Genomic DNA, 20,191 nt, shown 5'->3' on the forward strand with positions numbered 1-20,191 from the left:
ACCTCTGCCTGCCCCCGCGGCTCCCTGTCCGCCCCCCACAGGCCGTCCCGGCACCGAGACCCCCTGCCCGCCCCACCGCCCGCCGCTCTGAGCATTACATCCGGAGGGCCTGGACGGGGTGAAGACTCACATTCAAGCCCCACAGACGTCAGCCTTCCTGCTGCGCAGGTGCTGAGTTACTAGAACAGTGTTTACTCCTTCCCTCTCGTCCCTGCCCGGCCGTGAGCCCGTCGGGGTTGGGAACGTTGAGTAGGGCACACTGCGTTTCTGGGGTACTGCGCCCCAGCTCTGCTTCCGCCCCCTTACCTTGTTGGACGCTCCTGAAGGTATGGGCGTTGGAAGCCATCTTGGAAATGGGGGCAGATGTCCAAGGGTACACCTGTCCCCCAAACCACCTGGGCTCTGGAAGAACCAGGGGCAGCTGGACTCGATCTACAGGGTGGGGGAGGAAAAATCCAGAAGCTCAGAGCCCCCACCTCCTGTGTGAAGGGGGCTCCCGGTGCGCCTTTCAAACAGCAGCCTCCCAGCACAGCACCTCACGGGGGGATGGCTCTTAGCCGAGTCGGGGAGACCAGACACACAGACCTGGGGCCCTGTGGTGCATGCAGGGGGGGGTCCTGGTCCCGCCCACCACCCCACAGCAACCTGCACTGGGGTCCGTGCTGCCAGGGGGCATGAATGGACTCCCTCTCCACTACCCTGCGAGGAGGGGGCTGGAGGGCTGGGGGGTGAGGCCGCGTCCTGGCCAGGGTCCTCCGGGGTCAGGGGGTTGTCAGGGTTTCTGGGACGGCCCTGGGGTGGTGGGACGGGCAGGTGCCCGAGGGTGAAGCCAGGTTGAAGACACACTGAACGCGGCTCCGTGGGGTCAGGTTGTTTCCCTCACTTTGGGATGAGAAGCCCCCGCCCCGCTGGGCCCGGGGCGCCGCGTCCCAGCCCCAGGTGGCCCCAGGTGCCCCGCCCGCGCCCCGCCCCCGCCGGCCCGCCCCCCGCTGGCCGCGGCGCAGCGCCCTCCCCGAGCTATTTTGAAAGTGACCCTGGGCTGCGCGGCCGCGGGGCGGCGGGCAGAGGCGCGGCGGGCGCCGCGGGAACCATGACAGAAGATGACCGAGGCGGCGCTGGTGGAGGGCCAGGTCAAGCTGCGGGACGGCAAGAAGGTCGGGGCGCGCGGCGGGCGCGGGGCGGGCGCGGGGCGCGGCGGCCGCTTACGCTCCCTCTGTCCCCGCAGTGGAAGACTAGGTGGCTGGTGCTGCGCAAGCCGTCGCCGGTGGCAGGTGAGCGGGCCCGGGGCGCGGGGCGGGCGGCGGGCGGCGGGCGCCCCGGCCTCCGGAGCCCGGCCCGCCCGGAGCGCGGCCAGCTCGCCCGAAATAGCCGGCGGCGTCGGCCGGGCGGTAACCGGAGAGCCGAGAGCGCCGCCTCGGCCTGCTCCTGCCGGGAGCCCCGGGCGCCCCCGACCTGACGCCGGGACCCTCCCGTACCCCCACCTTCCCCGGAAGGCCGACTGAGGCCGGAGGGGCGGGCGGGGGGTGGGCGGCGGGCTGGAGGGGCCAGAAGCTCGAGGGCAGGAGTGCTCTCCCCCTCCCCCAACAGGCGGCAGGAGCACCCTGGGGAGGGGCCGCCCTTGTGCACCTGGGGGGATTGAGTGGTGCCCCTGAATCCGAATCCGGATGGGACCCTCCAGGCAGCGCTGACCCGGGTGGCCCTCCCACCTTCCGGGGGGGCGGGGAGGTGGCAGAGGCCAGGCGGCCAGGTAGGAACAGTGGTGCTTCTGTGTCTGAGAAGAGACAAGCCGGGGTTGCGTTGGGGGTGGGGGGGAGTGACTGGCACTACCCAGCCCCCCTCACCTGGGCCAGCACCCCCCACGTGGGAGGAGGCCGGCTGCGAGCCCCGACTTGGGCATTTGGCCTCAGTGAGCCGTTCTCAAGCATTTGGGAGGCTTGGAGCTGCGGGCCTGCAGCTGTTTGGGGAGACAGGTGTCCTGGCGCAGGCCCAGGCACCCCGGGGTCTGTGTGGGGTGCTCGGGGTGTGAGTGCATATTGCCTCACACGTGTGGGGCTGCCAGAATGTCTTCCGGGGCGCCTGGGGTGTCTGTCATTTCCCGGGAAGGGTTGGGTGGGGGGCGCCCTCCCTGCTCCCTCTCCCGGGTCCCCTCGTTCCCTGAGCCGAGCCTGCTCACAGTCGCCATCCGAGGGCCTACCTTTGGTCATGGACACGCTTCGTGCCCAGGTCTCCAAGGGGGCCCGGGCTCCCTGGACTGCTCACTCAGCCAGTGCGTTCTCCATGCCCAGACCCTGCGCCTCATGCCCTGGGGGTCCTTGTCCAGGGGAAGGCCTGGCCGACAAGGTGTCGGGGCTGGGGAGACTGAGCGGCCCCTGGAAGGCGGGGATGCCGAGGCACCGGCCAGGCCGAGGGCAGGGCGGAGGCCCCCGGTAACACTGAGGAGGCCGTGGCCAGCTGTGGCTGGAGGCAGGGCCTGGCTGCAGGTTGGGGTGTTGCTTGGTGGACAGTGGTGAGCCGGGGCCCGTGTGGGCCTCCAAGGAGTCTCTTGGCCCAGATGTCCCGCCTGAAGAGCAGCCCCTAAGGTGGTCTTTGTCCCTCCTGCAGCCCCGGGGGGTGGATTTTATCTCAGTATCAGAGAGAGCTACCTGAGAGGTGAGCTCCCTGCTGGACCCGGAGAGCACCTGCCTTTGGAGGGAGGGCCTTTCTGCACTGCAGGGAGTTTGCAGGGGTCCCCCGCATCCAGAATCTGGGTCTGTAGGCCGGTGGTCATGAAGCCTTTCCTGGGCTTTCCCGTGTGTGTAGAAAAGGTAGGCCCGGTGTGGAGAGCACGGCAGGAGCCTGGGGAGGGCAGCCTCTGGCGCAGGAACTGGAACTGGGTTTGAGGGGCTTGTTGGAGAATAGAGGGGGGACACTCCAGGCAGGGCCTCGCATGAGAGCCTGGACGGTGGAGGGGACGAAGGGCAAGGCAAGGCAGGCTCCTGCCCCTCTGAGCCCTGCACCTACCACCTCTTGTCCCTGGACCCAGAGTCTCCCCCCACCCCTGCCCCCAGTCCTGGGGGGCAAGGACCCCGCATCACTACTCACAGGCAGCCTGGTGGGGGCTGTGAGCCCAGCTGCTTTCAGCAACACCTGGGGCTGTGCACACTCACCCGGGAGCGGGGCCTTGGCGTGTGCCCCACGCGGTTGGCAGCGTCTCTAAGGTGGGCGTATTCCAAAGGGCCAGGTACCAGGGGGTGGTGGTGGGGAGGGTCTGTGTCCCGCGGGAATGGGTGTGACGTCTCAGTCCCAGGCTGGGCAGGCAGCGCGAGGACAGAGTGTGGGTGGTGGCCGGGCTTCCTGTCCCCGTGGAGACCTCGAAGAAGGGGCCTGGGCTCCCCACAGGCCCAGGGCTCAGGGCTGGGCGTCGGAGCACCCAGGCGCAGATCTCGGCGTCGCCGCACGCACTGTGTGGTCTGCACCCGTCCTGGTTGGGCTCCCGCCGTGGGACCTGCTGAGGGGGGACGGGTGGTCCAGCCCATGGCCTGTGTGCCCCCACTGACGCCCGTGCTCTCGGGGTGGCCTGTCCTCGGGAGCCGCACAGCCCTGCACGCCCCCGGGACACTGCACGGGCCTCCTTCCCCAGGTGGACCCTGAGTGGGGCTGGGCCCTGCAGCTGCGGCCTGGTGAGCAGCCCCCACCCCAGCTGCTGCGGGCTGCCCCCGGGCTGCCGCCCCCTCAGCAGGGTCCCCTCGGGCCCTAGCGGCTCAGCTGAAGGCGCATCGTCGAGGTCATGTCGGAGGACTGCCTCCAGCAGCCGCTCCTCCTGCTGCGTCCGTGGGGGTGTGGACCTCCCTGCCGTCCTGCCGCGGCCTCTCCTCCGGACTCTGCCCGGCCCGCCCTCCCCCAGGCTCTCAGCCCCTGGCTGCTAGCACCTCTGAGGGCTCATGACCCCGCAGTTATTTTTACATCTGCAGACGCCTGCGCGTGGTGTCCGATGGGCCTCTGCAGCTCACGTGTCCGGGAGGGACCGGCCCAAGCCCCGCCCCCGCAGCCCCCTCCCCGGGCGCCCCTGCCCCCCCAGTCCAGTGTCCACATCTGCCCTGCGGGGAAGGCCCCCCTGGGCTGTCGCCATGGTTACTGCAGGGCCTGGCCCAGCCCAGGCCAAGGGCACCTCTTGCCCGAGCAGCCTCTGCCCCAGGCTCAGCAGGCCCCCGACCCGGCACCTTGCGCCGCTCTCCCCTCCCTCCCCCGCCTGCAGGCCCTTTGGGTTTCTGCCTCTGGGCCTTTGCTCTGGTGTCCCCTCCAGCACAGCACTGATCCCTGCCGGGCCCGCCGCCCTGCCTTCTGGCGTCCCTTGGGAGTCGCCTTTGTTGTGCCCTCTGTGAGGGTCTCGGCTCGGCACCCAGGCCCCCCGCAGCCGCTGTCATCCCTTTGACCATCCCCCCTCCTGGTGTCAGCTCTGCGGGGGGCCTGGGCTCTGTGCCCTGGGTCCCCTGCCCGCTCAGGAGCACAGTGACCCAGGCCCAGGGCTTCAGAACGGGAGGCTTGGGTGGGCTCTGAGGGATCCCAGCAGGGGGTCTTTCAGGGAGCGGGACCTCATGCGGGGCATTTGCCCCTTCCCGGACCTGCCCTCGCTCACTGCAGGGCACAGCCGCTGGAGGGCAGGGTGGGCTCGGGGCTCGGGGCGAGGCCGCTGCTGGGCCGCTCTGTGCTTGCCCGCAGGGTGGCATTTGCGGGGCGCCAGGGCTGTGTTAGCACGGGGCCTGGGCGGGCGGGTGGTGTCCATTCGTCAGACAGGAAGCGGGCTAAGCGTGGGTCGGCGGTTGTGGACGCAGGCTTGGGACGGGGTCAGCCGGTCTCCCACTGTGGCACCTGTGCCCTCGGCCACGGCAGCGAGGCGGGGTGTGCATGTGTGTGTGCTTACGTGTGGGAGTGTGTTTGTTGGTGAGCGCGTGTGTGTCCGTGTGTCTGCCTGTGTGTGCACCTGTCCGTCCCCGCTGCCTTGGTTTGCCTCATTGCCCCCATGAGCCCCTCCCTCCCCGGTCCCTGTGGACGGCCCCGTGTCCGGCCCCTGGAGCCGCGGTGCAGCCTGGCCACCCCCTTCAGCCCTCCGGCTGTGAGCGGGGTCCACACGGCCACAGGGACAGGAGCCCGACAGAGGCCATTTGAGTGGGGGGCCTGGTGACCGGGAGACCTCACCAAGTGACCAGTCTTGCTGGGCTCCCCGGGAGGGGTGAAGCCGTAGGGTGCCCGGCGGAGCTGTCCTGCTGGGGCGGGCCCCGGCGTGCTGGCCCCATGTGTCTGCAGGGGAGCTGTGGCCCGGGAGGGGCTGGTGCCATCTCTCCTGGGCTGACCCTGCTCTGTCTCGGGCCCCTGACCTGAAAACTGCCATTCTTCCGATGCCTGTGTTAGTAAATAGCACTCCTGGGGAGGGGTTTCAAAAATAGGATCCATTTACTGCCGCAGGTGACGTGGAGGGGAGAGGGCCCCACACTTGCTGCGCCCAACCTGGCCCCCTCCCCACCACCTCTTTCCCACCCGTGCTGGGGGCACTGAGCATGGGGTGGATGCCACCTGCCCCAGCCGAAACCAGGCGGTGACCTGGGTCAGCTCCCCCCGGGCAGAAGGTGGGAGCGCGTCATAGCCGCGTCCCTCAGCCTGTTTGGTTCACATCTAGGAACGTGAGCAGTGACTTGGAGGACGCGCTAGTCTCCTGGGCCTGCAGAGATCTGCCCTCTCCCGTCCCAGCGGCGGGACGTCCAACCTCAGGGTGTCTGCAGGGCCTCTTCCAGCTCCTGGAGGCTCCAGGCGCCGCCACACTCTGGGGCTGGCCTCACGTGGCCTCCTGCTCCGTGCGTTGCCCGCTGTCTCCCGTAGGACCAGCGCCATCAGGCTGGGGCTCACGCGGATCATCCGCAATGACCTCTCTGTGAGATCCTTAACCTGACGACATCTGCAGAAACCCTTTCTCCAAATGAGGTCGTGCTTGCAGGTCTGGGTCAGGACGTGGACAGATCCTCTGGGCCCGTTCGGCCCGCTGCAGATGGGCGAGGGTGTTCACGCATTCTCCTCTCCTTACGGAGTGGGATGTGGGCTGCATCTCAGACGTAGGCAGAATCCAAAACGACGGAACAGGCGCGGGAGGAGGGCCTCAGGGACGACCGCCGGCTCTCAGCACGTGCAGGCCCCCAGACCAGCCTTGCGCGTGGGCACGTCTGAGGTGGGAGCACCTGCCCGGCTGCAGGAGGCTTCAGGGAGGTGGGGAACTCCACTCCAGACCAGGACTCGGCAAAGCACCACCCCGAGCCAAATCTGGCCCTCTGCTTGTTTGTGTAATAAAGTTTTATTGGAGCAGAGCCGTTCACTCACGGGTTACGCTGGCTGCCTTCAGAGTTAGGTCTTTGTGGCAGACACTGCATGGCCCGTGAAGCCAAAAACAGTTCCTGCCTGGCTCTTTACGGAAAGCTGTGTTGAGCCTGCTTGTGGCTCTATTCCTGGGAGCGTAACTCCTAGAACAAAGGAGGTGACAGTCACTCTGCCGTGCAGGTCAGGCCACGCCTCAAGGGATGGTCTTCCATTTGACCGATGGTTCCACGCCCTCCCTGTGCGTGAGCAGGTTGGTGGGGGTGGGGACGGCAGCTAGACAAGGCACAGACTTCTGCACAGAAAACCCGCTGTGGGGGATCCCGGAGCCTGCCGGAGGGAGAGGGGTGGCAGTGGTGGTCGCCTCTGCCCGGGCCGCTCTTGGGAGCAAACACCCGGGGAGCCTCAGGGGAGCGTGTGGGTTTCTGTGGGCTCTGGGCTTTTCCCCCTCAAAATGGGAACATCTTTGCTTTTTTCTGATAAAAGCATTTCAGACGCTAAGGAGATAGGAGATGGGAGGGCCTGGGCAGGTGGGGGGACGGTGAGGCAGGCTTGTAGGAGGGACAGGTGCCGTCTGCTCGACCGTGGTGTGCCCGGGGTAAGGGCCGTCTTAGGCTCTGGCTTGTTGTCCCGTTGGGATACCATCGGGATGACGGGGACAGCGACTGTGATGTTGAGGAGAGTCGGGAACTCCAGGACAGAGGCGTGTCACCTGCTGTGGGGGAAGGGCAGGCCTGCCGGTCTTGGGGGTGGGCCGGCGTGGGGGCCGGTGGTGGGACCTAAGGCCCAGTGGCTCCCCGCTAGGGCTAGAGTCCACACCCTGGAGAACGAGAGACCCAGGAGGCCCGGCGGGTCTGCGTGCGGCAGGAAGGGGGCTCGCCGCCGCCGCTGGCTCTCTGCCCGTCCCCTCGGCCCCCTGCCACGGCTCCTGGAGGCCCTGCAGCCCTTGAGGGTGGCCCGCGGGGGCCCCAGGGCTGGGGCAGGGTGGATGCAGGGGTGGGGCACGGGGCCAGGGCCAGGTGGGCAGGCTCGGCTGTGGAGTGTCCGTGGGGCCCGTGCGCCGGGCGGGGTGGGAGGTGCCGTTTGCACGAGGAGACGTTGCCCAGAGCTGGGGTGGCTTGCTGGGGGTCACGCCTCAAGCCCGGGGCTCTCCGGGCGTGCCGCGGCCGCTGCAGGGGTGCAGGGGGGCCGCTGACGGCCTGTACCGCGTGTCTTGCCCGGCGTCCCCGCAGACTGCCTGCTGATGCTGGCCTACAAGGACAAGGCGGAGCGAGCCAAGGGCCTCCGGGAGCGCAGCAGCCTGACGCTGGAGGACATCTGTGGCCTGGAGCCCGGCCTGCCCTACGAGGGCCTGGCCCACACGCTGGCCATCATCTGCCTGTCCCAGGCCGTCATGCTGGGCTTCGAGAGCCGCGAGGCCATGTGCGCCTGGGACGCCCGGATCCGCTATGCGCTCGGCGAGGGTGAGTGGGGCCGGGGCGACAGACCTCGTCCCTAAGTGTCCCGTGGGACCCTCACCCACAGGCTGCCGGAGCCGTGCCGTGACCCCAGGGCACGATGCACAGGTGTTTGCCGAGCGCCTCCGCCGCCCGGCTCTGTGCTTCGGGCTCGCGGTCTGGGAGGACGCGGTGCTGCCCAGAGGCGCTCGGGCCCTGTGAGGGGGCTCGGGGAGCAGCTGGGGCCGCGGGGCCCCCCCAGCTCCCTGACTCGATCCTGTTAGTTAGAACCAGGGTCCTTACCCCGAGGGGGCTCTGTTGAGCAGAGTGACCTTCCTAAGTGCTGCCTTTTGCTCCGCACCCTGTCCACTTGGGCCCAGAGCCAGGGTTCCAGGGGCAGCGAGGCCGCAGAGACCCCGTCCCACTGCAGCGTCCCCCAGGGGTGTGGTGGCTTCTGTGCCTGAGCCAGGGAGGCCAGGGGGGCCAGTGCAGCTCTGCGGGGTGGCCGGGCGGGGTGCAGAGGTGGGGGCCCCCGGTGAGCTCGGGGAGGAGGAGGGCCTCACGCCAGACGCCCAGAAACACAGCCGTCAAGATCAGTGACACTGTAACAGTCTTTAAAACCCTCAGGATCAATGCACAAAGCCTGTGACGAGCCGAATACCAAAATTTGGCCTGCCCTGAGCCTGCCCTGCCTTCCCCTTCTTTCCTGACCACCCCCCAGCAACCCTGATGAGCCTTGTCTTTATTTAACCATTTGATACTTCATTCATCACGGACTTTTGCACTAATTTTTATTTGTTTGAAAAAATCATCACAGCATCACTGGCCTCGGCCGCTGTGTGTTTGGTCCCGAGCTGGGGGCTTCCCAGGGGCTCGCTGAGGGTTAGGACAGGGAAGGTGACCAGGGCGGCCCCTCTGGGCGCTCGCCTGCCTCTGAACCAAGGTAGGGTCTGGTGCCTGGGAGCGGGGAGTGCGGGCCCTGGGGGCTGGAGGGTGCCAGCCAGGCCGGGGTGGGGGGCCAGCCCTGCATCTGGTGCTGACACCCGGGAGCTGCCCCCTCCCCGGGGCCTCTGCTCGCGGTGATGCCCTCGCCCCTCCCCTGCCCCCAGTGCACAGGTTCCACGTGACGGTGGCGCCAGGCACCAAGCTGGAGAGCGGCCCCGCCACCCTTCACCTCTGCAATGACATCCTTGTGGTGGCCAGGGACGTCCCCCCGGCTGTCATGGGGCAGTGGAAGCTGTCCGACCTCCGGCGCTATGGGGCCGTCCCCAACGGATTCATCTTTGAAGGAGGGACCAGGTGTGGGTACTGTAAGTATGCGGGGCCTGGGAGCCCCAGGCCACAGGCCACTCCAGCGCTCGCTCTCCCCGAAACCCATGGCTTGGAGCCGCCCACCCCACTGTGCGCTCGCCTTGCTGGCATCTGGGGGACGTGGCAGGCGAGGGGTATGTGTCTCCAAACCTGGCGCTCAGCAGAGGCCAGACCCCCGCTGCCTCTGTCCGGCCCAGGCCGCTGAGGGTGGGAGGAGGGGCATGCAGCCCACTCACGGGGCGCCCAGCACCCCGGAGCGAGGCCTGCCCGTTACAACGTGTGGCCCTGTGTTTGAAGTCACAGAGCCCCAGGGCATTCATGTTCCAACTCAATGAAAAAGAGAAAAAGGGGAAAGAATGAGCATGTTTATCGAGGATGTGCCGAGAACACATTTGTGGACCAAGGATTCCTCGTGGCCACACCAGCTCCCGTGGTCCTTGAGTCCCCACAGCTGGAGGCGGGGCAGGCGGAGAGGTGCCCTGAGGTGCAGATGAGTGCCAGGCCCCCCCGGGTGGGGGGAGTGCGGTGGCGAAGTGTGCCAGCGAGCTGAGCGCGGGCCGGGAGTGGGGCGGGAGGGGCACAGCCTGGTCCTCCTGGAGCCGAGAGCTCGCCCGCTGTGCGGACGGGGATGGGCCGACACTCCTGCGGACTGCTCTCCACGCATGGGCGTGTGCGCACGTCTGGGCCTGCAGCGGCTTCGGGGGCACGAGCCCCCTTCTCTGCTCTCTCCCGAGGAGCACAGGCCCACCTGTGCTGGCTGTCCAGGGTGGCCTCCTAGTGACCTGTCCCGTGGCCGGGACGACCTCAGCCGGTGTTCTGGGCTGGAGAGTGGAGTCTGGGTGGGAGCTGTGCACCCCCATCTCAGTTCAGCCTGGGACCCCTGCCAGACGGGGATCATGGCCCCCTCTCTTGTGGGTAGGGGGGCCTGGAGGCTCTGAGTGGCTGGCAGCCTCTCCCCACCTGTGCCCCTTCCATATAGGGGCGCTAATCCCCTGACCGACAGTACTTCCCTCTCCCCCCGCCCGCGTCCCGGCAAGGGGCCTATCGCAGGGTCTGGCCCACACTCCGTACAGCCAGGTTTGGGTGGGGTCCACGGGGCTCTGGGACCTTGGTCCTGCCCGGATCTCCCTGGCACAGGGACTGTGCTGGAGGACGTGTTCATGCTGGCCGCCTGGGCCCCTCCTTCTGCAAAGGGTGGGCAGGGTGGGAGAGGCCGCCTGGGGCCACATGCCAGCCCTGTGGGCCAGCCCGCGGGGCCCTGCATCCAAGGACGTACGTCCTGATCTACAAAGATGCAAAGAGATAGACAAGCAGGTGAGGTTCCTGCTCAAGGCAGCGAGACCTCTGAATTTTTTAACGGGCTGCATCCTGGGCTTGGGGGAGGGGAAGTGTTTGGAGATGCCAAGGCGGGCCACGGGGGTGGGGTAGCGAGGGTCAGTGGGTTTACGGGGTGGGGCAGTGTGGGCGGTGGCCCCCGAGCTGTGGGGTGGGCGAGCCAGGCCCCGGGGTTTTTGAGTGGGAGTCTGACCACAGCTGCCCGGGCACCTGCTCTGGGCTGGCGTTGGGGGGGATGTGAGACGCCAGCCGGAGGCCCCCCTGCTGGATGTGCCCTCAGGGCCCCGAGTTCTGGCACATTCGAGGGGGCAGCACTGGGGTCCAGAGCAGTGGAGGGGCAGGGTACACGGCCGTGTGGGTGGTCGGAGCTGGGCCACATGCACTGGGTCCGGGGCAGCCCTCCCCCCACCAGATCCCCTCCACGTGGGGGCCCTGGAAGAGGGAGAACGGGGTGCAGACCACCTGGGGGTGGTGGCGACATGTGCCCCGAGGGAGAGGCAGAGGACCTGTTTCCTCGGAGACCCTCATATTTGCCGGACATAATGTAACAGGGCGTCCAGTTTAAAATCCCGACTGGGCGTGGGTGGGCCCCGCCTGTGAACGACGGTGGGCAGCTGTGACGTCCCGGAGCTGCCGGGAGCCCAGAGGGAGCCCCGGTGGGGCCGTCCTGTGGCTGCTCCCGGGCAAGCCGGGCCCCGCGGCGGGACGCTGACCCGGGATTCGGTCTCCCCTGCTGCTCCAAGCTCTCAGGGGGCCGCTGACCAAGCCAGCCCGTTCAGCCACCATGGAAGAACCCTGGGGGGGGGGGGTCGGTCCCGCTGGGCTCCGTTCTTCGGGGACAAGTTTGCCAGGGCTGTGCCCGCATTCGCTGGGCTATAGGCCGTCATGGGGACCACTGCGCCCCGCACGTGTGGTCAGACCGCTGCCACTCAGGACCTGGGCATCCTGGCAGGGACGTCAGGGTCTTGGGGCTGCTGTAGCCAGTGACCCCAAACTGGGGCCTTAGAACAAGAAAAACGGATTCCTTCACAGTTGTGTCCAAAGTCAAGGTGTGGGCAGGGCTGTGCTCCCTCCGGAGGCTCCAGGGAGGCGCCTTCCTGTCTCTTCTGAGCCCTGGTGGCCCCCGGCGGCCCTGGCCTTGTGGCCGCCCGCTCCAGTCTCTCCTCTGTTGTCACACGGCCATCTCCCCATGTCTTCTCTGTGGGACACCAGTCGTGGGATTTAGGGTCAGCCGATAACCTGGGATCACATCTCATCTCACTTGATTAAAGACCATTGTTTCAAGTAAGGTCACAGTCCCAGGTTTGGGGTGTGACCTATCCTTTGGGGACCACCATTCAGCCCGTGACATGGGTCACCTTGACTGTGAAGATTTTAGAATTTGGGTCCTGATGGGCCTGTGGCCCTGGGCGTGTTTAATCTGGAGGGCAGAGAGCTGGGTTGGAATCATCGGAAGGGCCTGGCAGGTCTGGAGTATAAGGAATTAGCATCCCCTCCCTCCCCTGGCCCGGTCCCTGTGCTCCCCCAGAACCACACCCCCTTGGCCACAGACAACTCTCCAGAGAGCAGGAAACGGTCCCCGGTCCCCTTAGCCCACCCTGAGTGTCAGGAGGGTGTGGAGGTGGGGTCAGGCCCTGGGGGGGCGAGGCAGAGGGCTCAGGGCTCTGATGGGTTTGGGGGAGACGTCGGGGTGGGTATGACCAGGGTTGTTGGGTCTGCGTGTGATGTTCGGAGGACCCTCCACGCTGTTTTCCATGGCGACCCCTCCACAGCGCACCGGGTTCCAGTTTCCCCAGGTTCCCGCCAACACCTGTTGCGTTCTGTTGTTTTGTTTTCAATCAGTCTTCCTGGGGGGTGAGACTACTGGGGGAAACTTAAAACTTGATTTCGAATGAACGTGTTTCATTGAACTTCGGTCCTGTCTCTCAATATAAGGACAGAGAGAAAGAAACGAAATTTGAATGAGTAGATGTTTACCTCTGTTAGGGAGCCCTGTGCAAAGTGAGACCCCAGGGGTCCTGGTCTTCTGAGTGAAAGTCTAACACCAGGCAGGTTGGTGCTGCCTAGGCAGAGCTTTCTAGAACCTTCTCCGCACGGAAGTCCTCCAGACGCTTTCAGGCACTCTCTACCAAACAGGACCTCACCGTGTGCTTCTGGTCTCCCTGGAGCCAGGACACTGAGCCCACGCAGAGCTCAGGACACTGGAGGTTTTCTGGACTAACTTCCGACAGGAATCCGCCCATGGAACTGGGCACACGTTTGGATGGAAGAGTGTTTTTCTCGGGGCTGGGGACTCTTTCCGTGGGGTGCGACTGTCTTTGCATTCAGATATTGTCCTAGGGACTAACTGCATTTGTAAAGCCCGTAAGGTTTGCCTTCGGCCCCCGAGAACCCACAGGGTCTGCCCAGAGCGAAAGGTGGCCATCAGCTCGGGCAAGCCGCTGGCTTCCCGCTCAGCACTCTCTCTCCTCCTTATCCCTGTCTCCCCATGTCAGTGATCACAGAGCAAGAAACACCCCAGGACTTGGCGGCGGTTTCCTTGCTTGTGATTCTGTGGGTCAGGGATCTGCTCCATGTGGCGGACGGATCACTCAGGGAGTGGCGTTGAGGGTGGCCTGGCTGGGAGGCCCAGGATGGCCCCAGGCATGGACCTGCCTGGGCTGGGGCTTCGTGGCCTGGAATGGGAGGAGGTGCAGCGGCTGTCTTCGAGGGTGACCGCGTGGCAGAGGGGGCCGGGCCCTACCTCCTCCAGGCCTGCAAGCAGGCAAGCAAACAGAGGTTCCAGGAACACTTTCTTGGGGAAGGCCCACTCGCCTCCACTTCCTTCTTCCCACCACCCCGAGTGCTGGGGTCCCCTGGGTGAGACACTGGGGCCCCAATGCCTCAGAAGGAGCCCCTGTCTGTGAGACGCGGGGCCTGGAGGCCAGGACAGCTGCAGATGAGGGCACGTGCCAAGTAAAGGATCACAGGTGTGACCCAGAGGAGGGGCTCCCTCCAAGCAGCACCGAGTGAATGATCAGGGCTCAGGGGTCAGGAATGGCGGTGTCAGGTGAGTGGAGTCTCGGCAGGTGAAGTGGATTACAGGTGGCCGAGGGGTGTGGAGGGATGGGGGTGGCCGCCTCCTGTGGGGGGAGCTCCCAGGGTCCCCAAAGCCTGGGGGAGGGAGGGGGGCCCGCAGAGGCCAGCCGGCGGTCAGCGAGCTGTGTCCCAGAGGCCTTGCCTCGAGGCTCGGGCAGCCCGGGCCCTGGGAGCCATGTGCCGTCCCCAGGGAACCTCTGCGGTCAGCTCCCTGGCGTGTGTGGGGGTGGCAGCCGCGCTCCCAGGCCTCACCGGCTGCATCTCGGGGAGCGTGATGCTCAGCAGATGCCTGGTGGAATGCCGACGGCTCCCCTCACTTCGTAATGTGGTTTTTTATAGTCGGGGGACTGGTTGTGCTGCGGCCTCTGCCAGTTGTCTGTAAGCTCAGGATTAGGGGCCCGGCCCTTTGTGCGGGCTGGCAGGCCGGCCCCTCGCTGGGGCGGGGACGCCGTGGGCCGGCCTTCTCCTCGCCTGCCCTCCAGCTCCCGGGCCCTCGGCTGGCCGGAAGCCCTGCGGTGCCCGGATGTGTGCAGGTGGCCCACCGGCCAGGCTGGAGTCCCTCGTGGCCCCCTCTGGGCCTCAGTGCACTCATCCCTAAGCGGGCCTGTCACCCAGTTTGGGGGGCCTTGAACGGATGGAGCTCCCGACCGGAGGGTGCTGCAGCCCCCCGATCCCGGGGTGGCATTCCCCGTGTGGGGGCTGGCCCGAGCCCCTGGGATCCTGGGAAGACCGTCCATGACCGTGGCCGGCGGCCAAGGTTTAACTGGGAAGCCTTCCCTTTCCCACCCCGGCCCACCCGCGGGGGCGCCCCCGGGACCTGGCCTTCAGAGCGAGCAGGCCTTTCTTTGGGCGAAGGGCAGAGGGCAGGGTGTGGAGAGATTCTTGTGTGGTGACGCCAGCCGAGTGTGCGGCCCCACGTGGCCTGGTGTCCCCATTCACTGGGCGGGCGGTGAGGGATTTCATTCACCCTGGCGGGGCTCCGGCCCAGCGGGAGGGCGGCCGGGCCTGGGGCGCAGCTGGGCTGTGCTGACTCACGCGGCCTGCCCTCTGCTGGCTGGGGGCCCCCGCGGGCACGACCTCAGCCTCCACCCTCACACCGTGGGCCCGTTTCCCACCTGAAAATGCACCCAGGAGGGGGGCCCGTGCAGTGGGCAGGATGTGTCGCCGGCCACCACAGCGCCGGCCGCCTCGTGTGTGGGGCAGGCCCACCTCACGCAGACACTCACCCTCAGAGCAGCCCTGGGTCAGGAGACAGGGTCAGGGGCACCTACTGAGGTCGAGGTCCCCCAGCTGCTTCCTGGCATGTGAACCCCGCTCTAGGCGGGCCTGTCGCTTGCCCTTCCAATGAGCCTGGACATCGCGAGAACCAGGACACCCTCACCGCCTCCTCCTGCGGCCGCGTCCTCCTGAGGTGCCCCAGGAGCCCCGTCCTGGCCAGTGGGGCCGACGGGTTAGACCGAGGACCAGCAGGGCGGGACGCCCTCCCCCCGCGCCGTCCTGACACCCAGCGCGGTTGCCTGGGCTGGGCTAGTGCGTGCAGGCCCGGGACGGCCAGGCCTGTGCCCCAGCTGCCCGGACGAGGGGTGTGGGCCTGAAGGACGGAGCAGGGCTTACCAGGGCCAGGCAGAAGCCCATCCGGGTGCTCAGGGGACACTCCCCGCCACCCCCCCGCCCCTGCGTGTGTGGTCTCATGGGTTTGCTCCAGGTCCCCGCGTTCTGCATCCTGGTGGCCCCGGGGCCCATCCTGCAGCGGTCCCGCCCTACCCGTGCTTCCGACACCAGGCTCTGTCCTCCCGCTGCAGGGGCCGGAGTCTTCTTCCTGTCCTCAGCCGAGGGAGAGCAGATCAGCTTCCTGTTCGACTGCATCGTCCGGGGCATCTCCCCAACCAAGGGGCCCTTCGGGCTGCGGCCGGTTCTCCCAGGTGCGTGTGGGAGGGTGGCCCGGTGGGGAGGGGCCGGGGCCGCCCGATCGGTCAGCAGGGTTGGGTGGGCTGCCATCCGTGCGGGCTGCCTGCAGGGAGGGGTCACGCTGCCCGGCTCCCGAGGGGACAGCTCACACCCTCACTGCCCTCCTTCCACCGGTCGCAGGCCTGGCGACGCTCGGGGGACGGGGCCTCCGGTTGGGACCCATATGCTGTGGGGCACCAGGTGGGGCACCAAGAGGCCATAGAGCCCGTGTGGGGCTTGTGGACATCTTCTGAGCCAGACTGGGGTGGGGGCCTTGCCCCTCGTGGCTGGGACTGTGGGCTGGGGTTTGCGTTTGGGCTGGAAGCTGCCTTGTGAGCTTGCCTGGTGGGCGTGAGGCTGCACTGAGCTCACCTCACCTTGCCCCCCCTTCCCTGGTCGTGGCTGGGGCGCATTCTCCAAGAGCCCTGGGCCGGGACGGAGCTGGACGCCGGAGGGGCTGCGGGCAGGGCTGGACCCCCGAGGCCCTGGCCCCTTTCTCCCACTGGAGGAAGCGCTGCCCTCCCCTGGGGGACGGCCCGGGAGGGACGAAGGCTGGTGCTCGTCGCCGCGGCCTCTGTTGACCGAGGCCCCCGGTGGGTGGTACCCAGGATCGCTGGTGCCCCCACAGCCCAGCGAGGCGGTGCTTGTCACCTTGTCCAGGTGGGAGAGACAAAGGCCTGTGGCCAGGCGGCAAGTGGTCCGTGGTCTCCTTGCATGCGCACCCCAGTGCGGGTCATTCGGGGCCACCTGGGGAGGACAGAAGTGAGCGACCCGCCAGGTCCCCCCTCTCCCGGCACGGTCCCTCGGCCCAACTCCAACCCCACACAGGCTCCGCGCTGGATGGGCTGGGGGCAGAGGAGGTGGCTCCTGGGGCCAGAGCCTTCGCGGTCTGGGCTCTGCGGGATGGTGTGGTGGCGCCCTCTGCTGGCGCCCTCCTGCCTGCAGCCACAGGGGCCGTGTAGACGGCAGGGTGTGGACGGGCGGGTGTGGACGGCCTGGCTGGTGTTGCGTCTAGGCCCTGTGCTCGTCCGGCTCTCCTGAGATGTGGCCTCCCCTGGGTCAGCAGCCTCATGCTGCAGCCCTTCTGGGGTCCTGTTGTGTTCACCCCCTGCTCAGTCGGACCCACGTGGACACCGAGGCCCAGAGAGGCAGACAGTGGGAGGGGAGAGGGGAGAGTTCCGAGGTCCGCCCTGCCCCGAGCACAACCCGGTGCGTTCTGTCTTGGTCCCACCACGATCGGGGTGCCCTCTCCCCGCACCCCCACTTTGCAGATGTGGACAAGGGGCTCAGGGAGTCCGTCCAGCACCAGCGTCTCTCTGCCCTTTCGCTGCCAGACGGGAAGTGGTCAGGAGGACATGCCCGCGTCCCCACCTGGGCCTCGCCTGCCGGCTCTGGGGCACAGGACGTGGGCTGGTGGCCGGGGGCCCTGGAGGGGGCAGGCGCCCTGAGACTGGTGTCCCGTGGCTGGGGTGCAGGCGTGGGGAGGAGCTAGGACTCTCGGGGGTCCCCCGTGGCCCTGCCGTGGCCTCGAGGCACGCCCAGCATGCACGTGGCCCCGGTGGTGCGGGACTCACTGGTGCGTCCCGGGCAGCAGGTCCCCTGCAGTGAGGGTCCGGGGCGGGGACCGAGGCCGCGTCTCTGCTGATTCTCTTCTCTGCCACAGACCCGAGCCCCGGGGGACCTGCCACCGTGGAGGAGCGGGTGGCCCAGGAGGCCCTGGAAGCCCTTGAGCTGGAGAAGCGGCTCAGCCTCCTCGCCCACGCGGTCCGGCCCGGCAGCAGAGGTAGGCGGCGTTTGTTCCCCGGGGCTCCCTCATTCATTCATTCATCCCCCCTCTGCTCACTCATTCATTCCTCCCCCTGTACTCATTCATTCCTTCCCCCTTCTGCTCACTCATTCATTCCCCCCCTCTGCTCATCATTCATTCCCCCCTCTGCTCATTCATTCATTCATTCATTCATCCCCCTCTGTTCACTCATTCATTCCTTCCCCCTTCTGCTCACTCATTCATTCTCCCTCTGTTCATTCATTCATTCATTCATCCCTCCTCTGCTCACTCATTTGTTCCCTCACGCATGATGCCACAAATGTGGTGCGCTGGCCTCGGCCCTGACTGGAGGCACGGTGCTCCGAGAGAGCTGGGAGAGTTGGTGCAAATTCCTGCTGCCCGGCAGCCATGTGGCCTCGGTAAGGCCGCGGCCTCTTGTGCTCAAGCTTTACCGTTCGTGCCCAGACGAAAGGGCCCCTCCTCAGCAGCCCACGCTCTCGGTTTGCTGCAAAACAGACAGAAGGCGCTGCGGCCCTGCGAGGGGCCTGCCTGGGGGTGGGGGTGGGGGTGGGGAGCTGCCCTTTGGGGCCTGTCCGTCCTCTGACTGCCGCCAGCCCCATGGGGGGTGCTGGGAGCACTGTGGCCTGCCCCTAGAAGCAGGGAGCCTCGATTTGCATTGAGCCGCGACCTTATGGGGGCTCACAGCTGGTTCCCGGAGTGGGGTGGCCGAGGGGGTGGGAGGGAGGGCGCGGATTCCAGAGGGGGCCGGAGGGGTGGAGGACTGGTATCCGGACGAGGGGCCTGAATGGGTGAGCTGGCTCGTGCACCAGCCTCCAGGCGGCGGGGGCGCCTGGGGAGGGGGCGGGGTGGGCCCAGAGAGCGGTGAGCCCGCCCCAGCCCCCAGCACAGCGTCCACACCCCCGACCACCGCGCGCTCTCTCTCAGGGGATGACCGCAGCCTGTCCAGCTCGTCCTCGGAGGCCAGCCACTCGGACGTCAGCGCCGGCAGCCGGCTCACCGCGTGGCCGGAGCCGCCCTCGTCCTCGGCCGGCACGTCGCAGGAGGGCCCGGGGCTGGCGGCTGCCCAGGCCTCCGGGGAGGCGGCGCCGGGCACCTCGAGGCCGCTCCCCAAGCCGCTGCGGCCGCGGCAGCTGCAGGAGGTCGGCCGCCAGGGCTCGTCGGACAGCGGCATCGCCACGGGCAGCCACTCCTCCTACTCGGGCAGCTTCTCGTCCTGTGCCGGCAGCAGCCTGGACGTGTGGCGCGCAGGGGACGAGTTTGGCTCCCTGCTCAGCCTGCCGCCGGCGGCCGGGGTGCCCGAGCCCAGCCTGTGCGCCTGCCCACCGGGGACAGCGGAGTACCAAGTGCCCACGGCCCTGCGGCACCATTATGACACGCCGCGCAGCCTGCGCCAGGCCCCCAGGGACCAGACCCCGGCCGCGCAGGGTGGCCCCGACGACGGTGGGGCCGGGGACTCGGGTGGCCAGATGTCCGCGGGGTGTCCCTCCGGCTGGCTGGGCGCGAGGCGGCGGGGACAGGCGATGGAGGCTCCGGGCTGCGAGGCCCCTGGCGAGGGCTGGGAAGCAGGCAGCCCCCACGCTGGGCCTCCTCCAGCTTTCTTTTCCACCTGTCCGGTCTGTGGAGGACTCAAGGTAAATCCCCCTCCCTGAGAGCCTCAGCCCAGGCCCGCTGGCGCGGGGGAGGGATGGGCAGCTGGGTTCTGTCCCTCCCGGCAGGAGGGGACGGGGCGCCCTTTGGGCTGTTGGTGAAGCCAGTGACTGTGGGCACAGTGGGGAGGGCCTGGAGGGAGGGGTGACAGCCCCAGAGCCTGCCCTCTGGGGAGCGGAGCCTGCAGGGAGGGCCCCCAGGACTTGGAGAGGCCCAGCGGCCTGCCGCTGAAATGCGTTCTGGAAAGTGGGAAGCTCTGGGTGGGGCAGGCTGGGGGCCCGTAGGGTCCCAAAGCCCGGGAGAGGATCAGGTGCTGGGGGCACAGGCGGGCGCTGTGTCCTAGCCGGCTCGTGCCAGGCCCTTGGGGTGATCAGGGCTGGGAGGCCCCTCGCTGGCCGCGGCCTCCTCCTGTTCCACTGCCTACCTGGTGGACGCCGTGCTTAACCTCTCAGATCCATCCCCTCCATTGTGCAGTCAGGCCGTCCGCCAAAAATCAGCTTCCTCTGCAGCAGTTGCAGACCCGGATTCCCGGGACAGGCGTGTGGCACGGGGCGTGCAGGACAAGCTTTACCTGTCCGCCCCACACCTCCTCTGTGAAGCAGCACCACAGGGGCCCATCTTACAGGGGAGGAAACTGAGGCTCAGGAGGTGCAGGGACTTGTGGGGTCTGGGTCTCCTGACTCGCGGACCTCCATGGCTCACCCACCAGCCTGTTCCAGAACCTGCAGGCTCCCGGGCGAGGGGTGGGCAGGGAGGGCCCGGCGGCAGCCCCCCGCCCCCCGGAGCAGGGAGCAAGGCGGTGATGTCCTTGATTGGCCAGCCCAGCAGGGTCAGCTTGCCAGGAGGCCCCTGTGAAGGCTCCAGAGGCTGCAGCTCACTCCCCTGCCACCCTCCTGGCTGAGCCGGAGCCCAGTGGTCGGGACCAGAGCAGGCCAGGGCTCCGAGGGCCCGTGCATTTGCATTTGGCGGCCCGTGGGCGCCCAGGGGTAGAGCTGCTTCCGGCGCCCTCCGCGGTCTGCTCGCCTGCATGGGGTCCAGCTGCCTTGCCTGGTTTTGTACCTTCGTTCTGCAGTCCGTGCACCCGCGAGAGGCGGGGCCCGTGCCCGTGCGGTTCCGGACGCAGACTGGCGCCGTCCTGCGCTGTGTGCAGTCAGCCCCCGGCCGGGGGGCAAGCAGCTCACCTGTAAAGATTTTGCTTTGTACCTTTACTGTTGGCTAAAGACCTTTGTCGCTCTCTGACATTTTTAAAATCTGACACTGTTTGTAATACATTCTTAGACTGGAAATAAAATGTTCTTTTCTTATTGTC

The 20,191-nt window shown here is 67.4% G+C and overlaps 2 protein-coding genes across 3 annotated transcripts in view; one reads left to right on the forward strand and one right to left on the reverse strand.

Annotated features, from left to right (window-relative positions):
• Positions 1-20,191, reverse strand: part of MFSD10 (major facilitator superfamily domain containing 10) — a 631,579-nt gene that overhangs the window by 430,125 nt on the left and 181,263 nt on the right. The window lies entirely within an intron of this gene.
• On the forward strand, positions 987-20,160 carry DOK7 (docking protein 7). Of its 2 annotated transcripts, XM_032395617.1 has the most exons (8): positions 987-1,154; positions 1,226-1,271; positions 7,572-7,802; positions 8,885-9,085; positions 15,302-15,421; positions 15,588-15,647; positions 17,110-17,229; positions 18,160-20,160. In XM_032395617.1, exons 1-8 carry the CDS (start codon positions 1,101-1,103, stop codon positions 18,882-18,884), a joined length of 1,557 nt encoding a protein of 518 aa, XP_032251508.1. In that variant the 5' UTR covers positions 987-1,100; the 3' UTR covers positions 18,885-20,160. The 2 variants fall into 2 exon arrangements, with proteins under 2 accessions (XP_032251508.1, XP_032251509.1); XM_032395618.1 differs by lacking the exon at positions 15,588-15,647.

Source organism: Phoca vitulina, unplaced genomic scaffold (genome assembly GCF_004348235.1).
Source record: "Phoca vitulina isolate PV1807 unplaced genomic scaffold, GSC_HSeal_1.0 scaffold85, whole genome shotgun sequence".
NCBI classification, from domain to species: Eukaryota; Metazoa; Chordata; class Mammalia; order Carnivora; family Phocidae; genus Phoca; species Phoca vitulina.